The sequence below is a fragment of the Aulonocara sp. 'chitande type north' Nkhata Bay genome, linkage group LG19, assembly GCF_057382095.1.
Source record: "Aulonocara sp. 'chitande type north' Nkhata Bay isolate Kocher_YH1m ecotype deep benthic linkage group LG19, A_spYH_male_GT1.1, whole genome shotgun sequence".
Taxonomy (NCBI): domain Eukaryota; kingdom Metazoa; phylum Chordata; class Actinopteri; order Cichliformes; family Cichlidae; genus Aulonocara; species Aulonocara sp. 'chitande type north' Nkhata Bay.
The window spans coordinates 13393816-13410818 of NC_141362.1; the positions used below are offsets into that span (position 1 = coordinate 13393816).

Consider the following 17003-nt stretch of genomic DNA (forward strand, 5'->3'; position numbering starts at 1 on the left):
ACCTGCTGATGAAAGATAAGTTGTTCCTTAAAGGCTGTGTTCATGAGCAGCTTTTTTATATTTACTTTCACCTCCTGCTCACCTGTTTGCCTTTCTTCACTCTTCACTTCCAAACAGGGAAAACAAACAAAACAGAAAATGGGAAAAGTGGTCTTTTAAAAATTAATTTAATTAAAAGAATTGCTTGTCTCATTTTGTCTCTGATTGATGTCATTTTGATGAAGAACGAGTCAGATTTCTCAGCTTTGGCTTAAAAGAAAAAAATCATTTCCCCCCCTTTCTGGTTTCCAGGTCCAGGGTTGTGCTGATTACACGATACTCTCAGTTTCTCTGTCAGGTTCCCGCTGTGCAGTATCCAAACACGAGATGGAGATAAAGAAAATGTTTCACTCAAGATGGATCCTCATAAAAGAACAAGCCAGACTTTTAGGACAGATGAGAGAGAAGTTTCTACCTTTATTAGATCTGAGGAGACGATGAACCTTTTCACCAGAACTTTTTATTCTCCATGTTTGCGAGTCTGTAAATTTCCTTGAGAGGTTACACAGGTACATCTGTGCCCCCCACACACACACATTCTCATTTTGATGTCTTAGTGAGGACATCTAATTGACATAATGCTTACCCTAGGCCCATACCCTAACCCTCAAAAATGCCTTCAAACTCGTGGGGACAGGCTCTTTTGTCCTCACAAGTGACTGCTGGTCCCCACAAGTATAGTAACATTTTAATTTTTGGTCCTCACAAAGATATGTAAACAAGCCTACACACACACGCACACACACACAGTGTGTTTCTGACAGCAGAATTTAATTTTCAGGATTTCTCTCTCCTGTATTGCCGTGGCTGCGTCAGCCACTCTCTGTTTCCCCTCCTCTCTTCCTGCTGTTTTGTGCACAGGTTGTTCAGTTCCCCCCCTCTCCCTTCATCTCTCTCTTACTTCCTTTGATCTCCCGAAGCTTAAACCCATTGTGAAAGAGGAAACGAGAAGAAATGCGGAATAATCCAGCATTTCAGGCTCATCCTTTGCTCTTTCCACTGAGATCAACGTGATACTGCAGAACAGAAGGGCTGAGCAGCTGAGCGAGGATGGTGAAAGCCTCTCTCTGCTTCTCGGGACATTCGCCTGTCATACAGAGACAAAGGACTAAGAGAAGCACTGAGACGCTCTCCCTCCACACTCTGTACCCTGTGCACTTATCTGCAGTGAAAGACAAACTCCTTCTCTCTCTCCATGGCACATTTTGTCCGTCAGTCATTCTCAATAAGCGAACAGCTCTCGTCCCACTGTCTGGACTCACAGCTTAGCCATTTTTTCTGAAGGGAAATTGGCAGGATTATGAGCGAAAAATGATGTAGTGGTAAATGACGACCATTTGTCTTGTTAGAGAAAGACAAAGTGTTTAATCATAAAAGCCAAACATATCTGGGTGGATTTAAGAAGATCTCTCTAAACTAAAATTACCCTTCATACTAGATACTAGATCCCAAATCCTATCCACGCGATTTTCTAATAAATTACAAAATGTTGACTGAAGAACACCTTCTCATCTGCCATCAAAGCTTTTATTGTTTCAACACAGCTACGCTAATTAAACAGACATCCTTGAGCAAGCAGCGCAAATGAGACAGAGACGGATGTGTGTCGTCGCGCTAAACCGTGAAGCTGTTGTTGAGTAGAAGTGAAGGATGATGAATCACAGACGTGCTCTCTGTGGATATTTGCTTTGTGATAGTTTCAAATGTGTGAAGCAACATTTTTCAGCAAATTAGGGGCTCTGTGTGTGTGTTTGTGCAAAACCTGCAGATTTTTGGATGAGGCAGACTTCCTGCACCCGACTCATTTAAGAAAGCGGGGGGTCGCCCTCTGAAACACAGACATGACCCGTGCTTCTTGACCTTTTGGGAAATAATTTGCTCTCTTACTGAAAGTCACACGAGAACACTACTAATATTCTCTTGTCTGTACGGCGAATACAAAGATTCATCTATCTGTGTTCTGTGTAAAAATCTAACCACATCCACCTATTTCCAAAGCTTACTAATTACATCACGCCTGATTAGTCTGAGCAACAACAAAAGTTAATGTGAAGGAAATACCAGGAGAAAGTTAACTCGGCTTAAAGACAGGAGCTCTTTCTCTATCCTGAGGTTAAGTTGGGTCACTTTTTGTCCTCATTTAAAATTAAAATGCTTTTTGCAAGCTTTTCAGCTGCATGTAGGAAAACAATTGTAAAGCAAGTCCACTTGTTATCACCCGTTTTCAAGTTAGATGTCACTGATTCATCCAGATCAGGAGGTTGGACTGACCTCCTGTTGCCTTTGGAACTGCCTTAATTCTTCATGGCACAGATTCAAAAGGTGAGGAAAACGTTCCTCACAGACAGCCTCAAATACTTGTTGGAGATTTGTCAGCTGCACCATGATGCAAATCTCACATTCTAGCACATCACAAAGGTCTGCTGTTGGACTGAGATCTGGTGACTGTGGAGGCCATATGTAACTTACCAGTTTGCTGGCTGGATACACTGTGATTGGAATTAACATGGTCAGCAACAACACTCTGATAGGGTGTGGTGTTTTAGACAATGCTCGGTTGGTACTCAGAGGGCCAAAGTGTGCCAGAAGCCTAAACTGTTGCTACAAGGCAAGATGAATCCATGCTTTCATGTTGTTTATGCTAACCTTTGATCCGGAAATGACATATCAAACCAGGCAACATTCCCAGTTTTCTGTTGTCCACAGAACTGCTGTTCTCTAGATATTTTACCTTGGGATGTTTCTCTGTAAACCCTAGAGATGGTTGTCTGGGAAAATCCCAGCACAGCAGCAGTTTCTGAAACACTCAGACCCGCCTGTCGGACACCAACCACCACGTTACGTTAAGGGTCGCCCAAATCAAGTTTCTTCCCTATTCTAAATAATTTAGATCATTAAGCTTGTATAAACAAATCAAAATGACCTAAATTATATATACTGGATTGATACTGGTGATTCAAGTTCTTTAATAGCTTTTGTGGTTTATGGATTAAAAGCAGCTGTGTCAACAAAAGCTATGGACTGACAGAATTTGACGAGCTTTATTTTTAGTTATAATTTAATACATTTTTCTGCCCCTGGTGAAACTCAGAGTGTGCACTTGTGGATACGAAGCACTTGTGTTTATTTTGAAGTCATTGTTCTGCCTTTGAGGGTTTTGAAAACAGCAGGAGAGAAGATACGTCCTGACAGTGGCGGTCCTAGCCTGTTTGGCGCCCCGGGCAAACACTTCCTCTGGCGTGTATTTCTGGGATTTCACACAACCCAGGATTCAAATCATGAATACATAATGGGCTTGGATTTACATCATTATGAACCCCTTTCCACGGGTTGTGTGTGAGACATTAAATCATCATAAAATATAAATTTTAAATTGTTATTGATCCCTTTACCCCTAGTCCTAAAGTGTATATTTATTTTCTTACTCTTCTTATATTTATTGTTTGTTTACTTGCACTGTTGTAACTGGAGCATCATCGTCTTGTCTCTCTATATACTGGACTGTAATAAAGTTTACTTTGACTTCAGCAGCGAGCAGGCGCACTGAGGGCTCTCGCGCTCACTTTTCGCGTACAGAATTTCGAAAAAACATTGGTGCAAATTATAAGTCTGTATCATGATGTCTGGTGTTTTCGTGTTTGTTGTTTTGTTTTTATTTTGTTTTATTTTGCGAGTTGGTTATTAGACGCTGCTCCAGCCGGTCAGAGAATCCCCCGCCGCCCCGCCCTCTCCAGCAGGCGCACCTCACAAACGGAGGGCGCCCTTACTCCCAGCAAATGGGCGATAGAAAACCGATCAGTGCCTGTGCCATTCCCAATATGCGCTGGCTGATGTCGGGGCAGCATGAGTACGAGCAATTAATTTTTTTTTGCCGATGTCCGTGATGCCGCCCTCACCACGATGCCGCCCCGGGCGACACGGGCGGTCGCCCGTATCAAAAACCGCTACTGCGTCCTGAAACCTCAAAGAAACGAGCACGTGCACGGACAGAAAGAGAACAGGCTGCTATGAAAGCGCACACGTTTATCTGTGCTGTTATTGATTTCTGTAAATTCTTCTCAGCTACACAAATAACACACAGACAACACATCCCGTGCTAATTAGGCCTCGGCGGTGGCGAGAGCATCGCCTCACCGCTCTGCAATGATTGTTTTTGTGTTCTACATGCCTCTGCCAGCCCGCTCAACACCAGAACAGAAGTTCAGACTCTTTCTGGCTCAACATTTTGCGAAGTATCGGAGTGAAGCTGCAGCTCACATGAGACATGAGTGTAAATGAGAGGAAGAATAGTTGGAGAAGCGCCTCAGCCAAAAGCGCATCGATTCCCCACCCCTCACAGCTCCCACTGCTTCCTCCCTGCGTCTGATAAATGCCTTTCCTCATTTTGGTTTACAGTGCAGTTGTGCAGAGCGTGTGCTGGGTGAGGCCACGAAGGCAAGTCGATACACAGTGAAGTATGCATCCCTCTCAGCTCTTCTACTCCCGAGTTGTGGTTAGAGGGGGCAAGCTTCAAGAGCACTTTCTTGTGAAATTTCATTTCATGGTTTGTGTTTCTATTGATTTTTATTGGTCTTTGGACAAAATCAGTCACAATGCTGCCAAAAGGCCAAGTCCCCGCTGCAGTCATGTCTGGAAAACCGACAGATTCAGGGTTTTTTTTTCTTTTAAGTGTGGACGTGTTGGGTGAAGGAGTGTATTTGTGTGGATGCGTATGCATGCGTGGCGCTGTCACGCTTCACCTTCACTCTTAGAGGCCTGAGTCTCGGCCTCCTTCGGCGTCCGGAAGCGCAGCGGTTCGCTCAGTGGGCTCGTCCCAGACATGGAGATGGACTGGACATGCACAATGTAGTCTGTCTCTTCCTCCAAGTCCCATAATGCACAGGATCGCGTGGTGGTGTTGACTTCCTGGATGAATCGCAGCATGCGCACGTCTTTCTTCTGTTGGAGGGTGACAGAGAGACACATGCAACCGGCGTTCACACTCACACTTTATTTCACTAAAATTAAACTTAATGACCGTGGCTCTGGGTTTGCCTGTTCATTTTTTATTTCCGTGTACAGTTTTATAATTCCTGGTCACCTCCTTTGACCTCCCGACTTTGTTACTTTTCCATCCTCTGTATCAGTCTTTCCTGTCTTGTTGGTAATTATAATTACAAAAAACTTACTCTTAAAGCACTTTTCTCAAAATTACAAAGTTTTTCACACAAATTAAACATATGCACATCAATCCCCCCCCTCCCGAGAATACTTAAAAAAAACAAAACAATCAAGACGTGGCTACTCTGATCTCAGTGGTCCCGCCGCTCGGGAGCTCTTTGATTACTAGCCAAGATGCTGGAATAACCATTCACCAATTTAACACCCAGGCACATAAGAAGTAAATAAATCTTTAATGTACTCTGGAGCAAGGCCATTTAGTGCTTTAAAAGTGATTAGTAAGATTTTAAAATCAATTTGGCATTTAACAGGCAGCCAGTGTAAATTTGCCAGAACTGGAGTGATGTGTTCATGGTGCCAGTTAAAATTCACGCAGCAGAGTTCTGGATCAGCTTGAGCCGGTGATGTGAGCTCTGACTGATGCTGTTATAAAAGGTATTATCTCCTTTTATCACAATCAGGATCAGTATCAGACAACTTTATTAATCCCAAAGGAAATGCTTTAGTTATGATGACTGGTATGACTCAGGAGCGGATCGTCTACTAATCTCGAGGTTGGTGGTGCAATCCCCGGCTACTGTAGTCTGCTTCTGAGCATCTGTAAATCCAAATGCATCCATGAGAGTACGTGTGAAAGCTAGGCACAAAATAACACACTTGAACGAGGCTTGTTGTAAGAAAGCGCATTCGGTGCTCAAATAAAAGCCAAGTAAAGTATCTGTCCATTTAGCCTCAATCAAGGCGGGTGAAATAAATGCAACTCAGCAGCTGACAAGAATGATCTAATTCTGGAAATTGTTCTTGTTGCGCTAAACCAGGGGGGCTGAAACGGAGATCGGTTTCAAAAACAGCTCCCAGGTTGGGAGCAGACTGAATGAAAAAAGCTTATTTTGGGCCAAGGTGGTAAATTTTAAGATTTATCTTTGGTGAGTTTAGTTTTCACCGTTAAGTGGGTAAGTAGATTACCAACGCTGCTGGTGTTGTTGGATAGTAGAGTGTTGGCAAAACAGTCGCTGAGAGGAAGTGTGCTTATAAAACAAGAGGGCCAAGGAGAGAGCCTTGAGGGACACCACAATTCAAATTTGACAGGGGATCATTCATTACCTGTGGACACAGACAAAATAAATTTAAATACATTTCTAAGTTGTTAAATTGTGTTTTTTCTCAGATCTGTCTTCAGCCTGAAGTGATATCCTTACTCATTATGTTTGACCTCCGGATTTAAACATCTGTGTTTTGGACATTTATTGTTAAACGCTGATTTAAGATGGGATGCAAACTGTTTTGGTTTCTGGTTAAGAGATGCCTGGAACAGTTTTAAAATCACAGTCACAACGACCACAGCTAGCACAGTTAGCATTGGAAAAACCACACAAAACTGTGTGGAGGGAGACGTTGGAGAACCATAAGGACTTTTGGGAGCACTTGAGTTGTGCTTGACTTCTGAATTGAAGTTTTAATTGTCAGGTGCATTTCATGTTAGTGTTATAGAAAATAAAGAGTGAATATGCTTTTACCTTTCTTGCCAAGACTTGGAGGATGAGTTTGCTATATGATAGAGGATGAAGTTGTACAGTACTGATTAAAACCACCGCCACCCTTTTTGAATGCTTCAAACTTGTCATACTTTAAAATAACACCGCATCTGATATTGTATACATCTCTGTGACTGCAGCAGCTTTGACAAAACGGCGGGATTTGATGACCAGTGAATGAGAACAGCCTGAACAATAACAACTGCAAAGCAGCTGAATGTCCTCTGCTATTGTTTCTTATTATTAACTTTTATTTATAGCTTTAAACCACACATTTCCCAGCTTCCAGTGCTGCCATCAAACATGTCACTCCAGTCTCCTGTGGACGGGTGCATATGTGTGTTTGTACAACCACGAGATGGCAACTTGTCCCACGTAAATGCGTGGTTGTGCGAGAGATGTGTGTCTAAGCTTGCATGTTGACTTTTCTCCTGTCACACAGCTGTCATAGTCTGTCAGCGAGGGGACAGGCTGTCCGACAGGATGCTGTATCCTCTGATGATTCCCATAATGCATTCTGACTTGGAGTGAGGGAGCAACACAGGAAAGGAGGTGGCAGACAATAACCTGTGACAAGCCACAACTTAATTGAATTAGTTTGGGAGTTTCTTCAAGAAATCTTTTACATGCATTAATGAATGTACCTACATTATAGTACATTTACATGTACACTCAGGGGACACTTTATTAGGTACACCACCAGGAGCCTGAACCATTGATACGAATCAGGATGGAGCCATACTTTTATGTTGTTTTACTCCAAATTCAGGCCCTTTCACCCAAATGTCACAGCAGAAAAGGAGACTCATCAGACCAGGCAACATTTTTGAAATCTTCTATTGTCCAATTTTGGTGATGTGGTGTAAAATGTAGCCTCAGTATCCTGAACTTGGCTGACAGGAGTGGCAGACGGTGTAGTCTTCTGCTGCTGTACTCCATCTGCTGCTCAGTTTGAACTTTAGATTTTTGCATTAATGAGGAGTTGAACAGGCGTATCTAGTAAAGTTGTATCTTTAGCTGTAAAATTGTAATATGAGTTGCAATAAATAAAAGGTTTGGATGATTTTATTCCCTCCAAAACTTGCCTGAATCTGCTAAATGCTTTTCCATATGTATTTTTTACTGCTTATAAGCACAGTAATTAGCATTAATGGTTACAGTGGTATAGAGGGGACAGAGAGTGTTACCGACCTGCTGTGTGATGGCAAAGCCAATGACTGGGTCTCCCTCGGGGATGTCCCATGACACCACAGCAGAGTTTGCTTTTACCTCTCTGATGGTCACATTGACGGGAGGCGACAAGCTATCTGCAGAGATAAAGATAAAGACAGAGAGAGAAGAAAAGGTTATTGTATGTTTTAAAGTACGAAGGAGCAGCTCTGTGAAATGACTAGAATGGCAGAAGTTTATTCAGTGGCGTGAATAAATGGCTCAGTTGAATCCATTATTAGGCCTGAGCACTAAAAGTGCGAATGCCCTATTGTAATCGCTCCCGTTCTTCTTGTTATTATCCAGACAAATGAATTGGCTTTTTGAGGGCTTTAACATGTTTGAAAACTCATGAAGTTTTGCACATGCGTCAAGCCTGGTGAAAATTTACTGGTCTCACTGGTTTGAGACCTGGGCACAGCAAAATGGCTCAGTAGCGCCCCGTACAAAGTGGGGAAAAATGAGCCCCTGCTTGGGCTTTTACGTAAATGTATGAAATTTTGTACACATGTGTAACATCCCAAGATATACCAAACAGTCTATTGGACCCATGTGCCAACTCACCACCACCATTTTGAATTGAACGTAACATTTTGGCATAGATTTTGCCATTTCCAGGCGTTGTACTGTTGCAAACTCCTCCTAGAGATTTTATCGGATCAGCTCCATATTTGGTCAGTCTAGACTACAGATCTGAGCCATATTAAATAGTGGAACTTTAGAGTTTTCACCTAAGGGCGTTTCTGTGGCGCCACAGCGAATTTCAATCATTCGCTTTGAAATTATAATTGGCTCTTATTCCCACATACATTGACCGATCTGTACCAAACTTCTCACACGTGATAAAGCTACACCCCCCGAACACATTTCAACTGCAATATTTGACAGTGGTTACAGCGCCACCTACTGAGAACAGGAAATGTCATGTTTTACACTTTGGGCTACAGTTTCAAGACGCTTGATGCCAGCAACCTCAAATTTGTTCAGGGAAGCCTGAAGGAGTTGGTCTTAGGTCACATTCAAAACAGTGAGTTTTCATAAGAGGGCGTGACCTCGGCAGCTTGGTGAATTTTGATGTTTTGCCATGAAACATGAAACTGATATACCTCAAAGAAATCTAGTCCAAACTCTCCCAAACTTCACAGACATTCTTCTGACATAAGTGACCTCACCTGCAAAAATCTCCATTACATACACTTTAATGCCAGATGAATTCTACTTAATTAAATTTTCTAACATCAGTAAACCTCACCTGCTAAGACCTTAATCCTCTGACAAGCAGGTCAAAGTTCATTAATGAAAGAGAGAAACTGTGTTTGCCCTGGAGTTCGTTCCGAGTTTGGCTGGTAACACCTCACCTGTGACAGTCCAGGAGGTCGGATGAATGCACCACCTCAGCTGGCTCATTTTCATGTGGAGGAGTAGAGGCTCTTAGCACCTCCTATCTGCCAAAAGATCCTCAACGTCTAAGTCAGCAGTCATAAAGGCTTAAAGGTTTGCGACCATTTGGCTAACTCCAATTGGTGGGCGAGTTGGGTGGCAACTGTTGGCCAACTGGTTGCTGGAGGTTGTTGGCAAGTTGCTTGCATGAAATTGGTCACAATTCTAAGTACATGCTAGTGACCAAAGCAGTTAACATGGAGTTTTTGTATACTGCAGCAGACTCTTTGTGACCAATTACATCTAGCAACACCCGGCAACCTCTAGCAACTACTCGCATACTGACTGGAATTTTTCCACTCACAAACCAGCTGGTCTGCAGGACTGAGGTCTTAAGCTGCATCCACACTGGGAACGACGTTGTGACCAAGACGATACAACGTGAATTACATTCTGCAACAAATTGGGCGTGACCAATGAGAGAAGTGAATACTGATGATGTGACCTGAGGAGATTAGTAATATATGAGAAGGTTAGCTAGGCAGCTGGAACCTCGACTACAAACGCCGTCAGCTTCAAAGCAATGCGCAACAAGCGACTTGTTTTCAGCCCTTATTTCTGCCGCTTGGACTCTCAGTTTCATTCTTTACGGTCACATTCAGTTACCAAAGTTACTGAAGGTGATGGTCATAGTGAGGGTGGGAACGTAGATCTACCTGTAAACTTTTTCACACTGTATTTCTTTAAACAAGCACTTCAAAATTACAGTCAGGTGTTGCTACCAACATGGCTGCTGAGTGGGAAGACTGGGGTCTGGAGGGATTGGTTTATGGCGTCATCTTTTACTTCTGTGTGCTTGTTGGACCCATCAGCAAACTGTGACTGCAGCTAACGTGTCTGTGTGTGTGTGTGTGTGTGTGTCTTGTTTTCATCTAAGTGTCATATTTCATGCTCTAAACACACTTCTAGTTTAATTGGGGTCACGGGCTACAAGATTTGAGAATAATAATTTGTCTCGTTATATAATTAAGTGTGAGCTGTACGTGTGTGTGTGCGTGTGTGTGTGCATCCACCGCCTGCTGCTGAATGAGACTGTAATTACTGTACGAGTTCTGAACAAGCACATACCCAGTGGTGGCTGTATTACATGAACGTTTGTGCAGATCAGAAGATCAAGGCGAGAGATTAAATAACATCATCATTCGATTTGTCCTGAAATGGATTTTTCTTCACTTTCTTGTTTTATGATCACGTCTCCTTCTATTCTTCTTTCCCCTCAAACAGAGACGCCACACATTCGTACCGTCATAGTTCAACTGTGCCCTAAAGTCACGATCAGTATGCACCACAGATCCATAACTGACTGGAATTCATGTCAGTACAATCAGTTATGACTCTGTGATTTATAATTACACCTGCATCTAGTGCCTGACTGTTATTCTAGTTTGCTGGCTTTATGAACTGGTTTGAACTGCTGAATCTAATATTCCTTGAGATCTTTAGTTGATCTAAAAACAGGCCTTATACAACCAAGTTTTACCATTTACTCTTTATTTTGGTCCACATCAGGACCATAACCTGTCCATAACTGCTTGCGAATTTAATCGCCCAATCACATGGCAGCAAGTGATTTAAGTGACTTTGAACATGCTGTGGTGATACCAGACGGTCTGGTCCGAGTGTTTCAGTAACTGCTGGGATTCCCACAGGCAGAAGAGCTACTTCCTGAAGCACCACAGTACTGTCATCTGAGTACAGGAAACTGAGGCTCATCAAAATTGGACAGTAGAAGATTGGAAAAATGTTCAGTCTCGACTTCTGTGGTGACATTCAGATGGTAGGGTCAATATTCGGCATACACAACATGGTATCATGCATCCCTCCTGCCTTGTATCAACAGTTCAGGCTGCTGCTTGTGGCATACTTTGAGCCTCCGAACAACCGAACATTGTTAAAACATGCCACCATGTCAATCCCTTTATGACCACAGGATACCATTTTCTTATGCATAGCTGGACTGGCCATCGGGCATACCGGGCATTTGCCCGGTGGGCCGCTGGCGATTTTTTGTTTCTATGGGCTGATGGATTTTTTTATTTATTTTTTTAGGAAGGGTGTATATAATGAAAGGTGTTGGATTGGCCAATTGGTCATGATCGACTCTGGGCTGGACCAATTACAGCCGAGGAGGCCGGATGCACCCTCCCCCTTGTTTAGCAATCACGTGATTTTCGCGCATTGCATGCCGGGAACTCGTGGCAAAACAATCCAAGTACCGCATCAAATGCAAGCATTTGCAGCACCGCAAAACGTTCATTCTCCGGTTCCAATAAATTCTTGTTTTTTCTTTGCCGCACAAAAAAGGAATGTACAAAACAAAAGGAGAACAATGCCGGTCCGTACAAAGACAGACTCGACGAAAAGACAAAGAAAAGATACGAGGAAAAAATCAAAGCAGTGAAAGGGTCAGACCCTTACGAGCACACAGAGAGACAAAAGACGTTAGCGTGCTGCCCAACTTTCACCACGCTCAGATTTATAATTACACAGTTCTTGGAGTGAGTGCATACACTCATGAAGTTTAGTAACTTCAGGTCACTGCAACAAGCCCAGGTACAGTTTACTGACGGATGGGTACAGGACCTTGAAATGCACCGTGTAGAACGAAAGACCATCGTACGAACAAAGGTAAGTTTACCAGTCTCACAAATCGTCTTCATAAATACACATTCGTTAACCGTTTATTAATATAACCTTTGAGCTCAACGGTAATTAATTAGTAGTGGAAATAATTTCTGGTTCATTACAGAAATGTAGCAGTGACAATAATACTGTATGCTGTAATCGTACTGGGCAATTAGTGATACAAAACAACTGTTTTATCCTGTGAATAAAAGTATATATTTTTGTCAATGTACCATGGTAATAACAGAAGTGAAACGCAATATTGTGTCAGGACAATTCACTATTTATGCACAATAAACACAATAAACAAAGGAGCATAGCGCGACAATTTCTGTTCAGCGCCAGACTTGCTTGTAACCTATATCACCAATTATGTTAAGAAAAATGACGTATTAACTACAACAAAACTCTGACCTTTGTGGGAATGCTTGGAGCAGACTAACCTGTGAGCTGGAGTGTTCTGGGACGTTATATTTGGTATATCCAGACCATCCGTCGGCTCTTACTTCGGAAACATGGCTTAAAAAATTTCTCTTCAACGACGTAATCCGAAAAAAACCAATCTCTTTACCCTTCGGCTTGTATAACTGATTTCAATTGAAAGCCTGCGTGCGCTAGTACCTCTTGCCACAAGTTCCCAGAATCCTTTGCGGTTTTACCCTTGAATGACGTCACATTTTCAATCTTTATCCTGGTGGGCCGGTCTCTAGTCAAAATGCCCGGGCCGATTTTTTGTCCCAGTCCAGCCTTGTTCTTATGGCGGCTTCCAGCGGGATGACGATGTTGAAGAATCCAGCAAATCGGTTACTTGAGCATGGCCTCCATAGTCACCAGATCGCAGTCCAGTAGAGCACATATGGGATGTGGTGGAACAGCAGATGTCATCATGGATGTGCATCCCTCTAATCTGCAGCAACGGTGTGATGCCATCACATCAACACGGACCAAAATCTCTGAGGAATGTTTCCAGCACCTTGAATCTCTGCCAGGAAGAACTTAAACAGAGGTCTAACTCGGTAAAAGCAAGGAGCTTGTACATTTTCCAGTGAGTGTAGATTAAATCACAAATTCTCCAACTAAATGATGCATCATATCTGGTCCAGCTATCTGAAATGGATAAAGTGGAAACTATTAGAAATGTCAGAAACTGAAAACAAGGGCATTTTCGACCGTGCGTCCCATTAGGGAGTATTTTTAAATTTGTGACATGTTTGGGATGTTTACATTCTTGTTTATGCAAATAAGAGAATAAGCTGCTGAATATTAAGGTGAACAACCTAATGCAGTGTGTCACTGTCCCTCTCTGTTCTCCGTTTTTGGTGTTTATTGATATTTGTAACAAGGACCAGTGAATAAGGATGAGGAGAAGTGGTCCCTGTCAGTGAGGCTAATGGGACATAAATCTAATTCAGGTAATAACACAGTCAGCGTGTTATTGAATAGGTTAACGCTCGCTTGCCCTTCGACGGGAAAACCTCACAGGATGATGAGCTGCTGCGGCACTTGTTTACACCCTGACACGCTGCACGTTTAGAAAGAGCGAAGCAGAGCCAAAGCAGGCCTCTAGGTTACTTGCTTCCACTCAGCCTGCAGCCGATGTTTTGATAAATAGCCCGACTAACAGCAGATGACAGGAAGGAGACCCACTGCATCTCTTCATCCGAGTGGGGGGCCTGGATGTTTGAAGTGGATTTGCTTTTGTTTACTGTCTGCTGTTTGCCTAAGGGACAGGCGCCACGGGCTGAGAGGGCTGATGGAACAGAAGAAATCACAAATCAAAGTCATTATCTTTCCGCGTATTCTCCTCCTGCTTGTGAACGAATGTTTAGCTCCTAATGGAGAGAAAAACACCGCTTTTATTCAGTGATGTGCACCATCGCTTTGTTTGCACATGCTCAAAAATATCTAGAATCATATATAAAAAGATAGAACTCGATATTATCCGATTTTATAACGACAATAACCGAGTGGGTTACACAGAAACACTTTGAAGGCTCAGTTTGCATTCCTGCACTGCTTCCTTTGTTCTGATGTCGATTAGTTTTGGTTACTTTCATTCAGTTTTTTTTTTTTTGCAAAATGGCACCAAGTCACAAACCGACTCATCTGCAGGTTTCATCTTCGCTTTGGGCTTCAGTAAATATCAGCATCAAAGGCTTCTGCAGCAGTAAATCTGTACTGTACGTCTGTTACTCACGGCTCACTGCAAAATCACAGTTTAGTGATTAAAGTGGAAAAATACAATAAAATCAACGGTTATTAAAACATACATATACTTGAGATGGATGATAAAACATATTACAGTGGCACAGGTGGTACACTTGAAGGATAAACATGTACAAAAATTTTTTTTATGATCACAAACTGTTTTCATGTCTCATTGCTGGTTTAATAAATAAAGAGCCTGATCAATATTTCTGATATGTTATTTAGTGATTTAAATTTGACATCTAATGTATCAACTGAAAGGTTTTTTCTCCAAACATTTGTTATGTGTAGAAACTGTTTTACTCATCTACGCTCTACCACAGCGGTCCCCAACCCCTGGGCCTCGGACCGTGAGTCGTTTGGTACCGGGCCGCGAGAGTTGAGGCTCAGGTATGAAATGTATGGTTTTCAGGGTTTTTATCGGTTTTCAGCGTTATTTTGTTATCGTTTTTATCGCTAACTCTGTTTTCCTGGGTCTTTTCACGTGTGTTATGAATAAATCTTCTTTTTTTCGGTTTTATTTTGTTGTATTTATCCGCGACACCTTAAAGGCCGGTCAGTGAAAATATTGCTGGGCATAAACCGGTCCGTGGCGCAAAAAAGGTTGGGGACCGCTGCTCTACCTGACTGCTCGGACCAGCTCATCATTTGGGACCTTTGCAGAGTGCCCTCTAGTGGACAAACTATGCAACCCACTCGTCACACGGTTGGAGGGTGTTTCTCCCGTCTCTTCTTAAATTTGTGACTCCCTAAATAAGATGCATTAGTGTTTAAGCAGAAACGCCCCCCACAAAAACAAAAAACAGGTATTACACTGGGTGAATGAATGACCCCAGCAAAACAAAGCCTGTTTTTTTGCTTTTCTTTCACTAATACTGGGATCCCTGGAAGAGCTGGGAATGACGTCACACAGCCCTGCCATCAGAGGCAAAAGGAACTCATTTATCTCTTGTTAATCAATACAGGTGAGGCTGGTTCATCAAGGCAAATGTCTTTAAAAGATCCCTTGAAATGCCTGCAAGGTCACGTGTGCATGCGATAAAACGGGGTTACATGACGCCTCAGGATCAGAACAAGGACATCAGTGAATCACTCTTGGGTGAGGAAAGTATTAAACATGACAGAAACACAGCAGCTGCTCATCACATATGTGCTTAGGACCCCCATCGTCACACTTTAACGTGGGATTTTTCAAAGAGCAGGGTGGAAATTTTCTCTGTTGCTATCGTCGCTGATGGGAAGTTATAAAAATGGAGGAAAAACGTACGTTCTAACATGTGGTTAATAGTGCTGGTTTTTTTTTAAAAAAAGGGTCTGTTTGAAGTCATGTTTTTTCTTACACCTAACCAAAGATCAATCGAAAAGACACAAAAGTTGAAAATGGCCGTACACAGGATGCAAACTGTGTTCTGGGTGAAAGTTAATGATTTATATACAGCCACGTCTCAGTTCCTGTTTTCTCAGGGGAAGCCAGTCCTGACAAGTCGTCAGCTGACAGAGACTACTAAAAAGGAAAAACTATAACTGAAAAGAAAGAAAGGAGTGAAATAAACATCATGTAGAGAGAATAGAATTTAATATTGCAGATGTGATAAGAGCATCAGGCTGGTGTGGCTCTGCGTCTCCTCTCAGTGATCACGGACTAAAGTCTGATCTGTAAAGCTATAACTGTACCTGGTGTCTCATGTCTTTTAAACCATATAATTTCGCACAGAGCTTATTAGTTTTTAATAAAACCTCTAAACTTTGGATCTTGGTGAAGCAACTTTCTCCTTGCTCCTTAAAATTAAGCCGTCTGCTGCAAAGCCCTTTGAAATCAGGAATGTCTTTCCTGCTGGATGAGCTTAAATAATGAAACGCACATTTTCATTGATGTCCTTGACTTACTTTGTTTCTTTCTCTTCTATTGGATACACTGATGACTCACTGTTGCTTTGCATTTTTGAATTATTGTGTTTCAAGTCTGGGAAAAAAAGACTGTCTTCTTTGTTCGTGAGTCCCAAAGATTAAAGGGTAAAAACATGTCCTTGTAGTTCTGCTACATGAAGTTCAACTCTCTCTTCGAGTGTCCTCACATCCCACAACTTCTGGTCACTTTGTGCCCGTCTTTGGCTCCACTTTCACATATGACTGCATTACACTTTGGGGACAAAGAGAGGGGATGCTGGCCGTGATTTCAGGTCTTAAATATCCACATGACATTAGAGTCCACTCTAATGAAACACCAGACAGATGTCTTCATAAACTCTCTGCAGCTCACAGTCTGCATCTCCCCAAGAGATGGGGGTGACTTTGAGCAATGACGGATGTGTGTGTGTGTGTGTCATTGTTAGCCTGATGATGATCAGAGTGACAGCTAGTTGTCTACCCCACACTGTGCAGTGTAAAGGGTGACAGCTCCTTAATGCCCCCCTTCATTAGAAAACTCATCAGGACAGAATGTGTGTGCATGTGTGAGCGCACAGTCAAGAGAGGAGGCTAATTTGCTGTTTCACAACACAGACTTGTGTAAACACGCACACACACACACACACAGTCTCCATGCATAAAGTCCATCATTGCTTAATGAACACTCTCGTCTCTCTGTTGACCTTAGAAAGAAAATCCTCCCTCCTCCTGCTCCTGGTAGAGATTATGTAATGTTGCATACTTTAGTTTGCTTCAAAGAAAAAATGCTTTTAATTGAATCTCATCTTTTGCTGATGATGCTGCTGAAGTTTGCGCTGAACAGTTAGTTGAGCTGTTTTGTACTTTGCATTAGGGAGCTGACGGGTTAATGACCGGCTA

General features: G+C 42.5%; 1 protein-coding gene across 2 annotated transcripts in view; it reads right to left on the bottom strand.

Annotated features, from left to right (window-relative positions):
* The window catches only part of fndc5a (fibronectin type III domain containing 5a), a 44224-nt gene that overhangs the window by 12410 nt on the left and 14811 nt on the right, over positions 1-17003 (bottom strand). For both annotated transcript variants that reach the window (XR_015126391.1, XM_086274835.1), the window contains exons 2-3: positions 7926-8041; positions 4779-4977 (exon numbers count right to left, since the gene is read on the bottom strand). Coding sequence is in view for 1 of the 2 variants with exons in the window: in XM_086274835.1 (XP_086130961.1) it covers positions 4779-4977; positions 7926-8041 (315 nt within the window). In the remaining variant the exon portion in view is untranslated. The remainder of the gene's footprint in view (positions 1-4778; positions 4978-7925; positions 8042-17003) is intronic.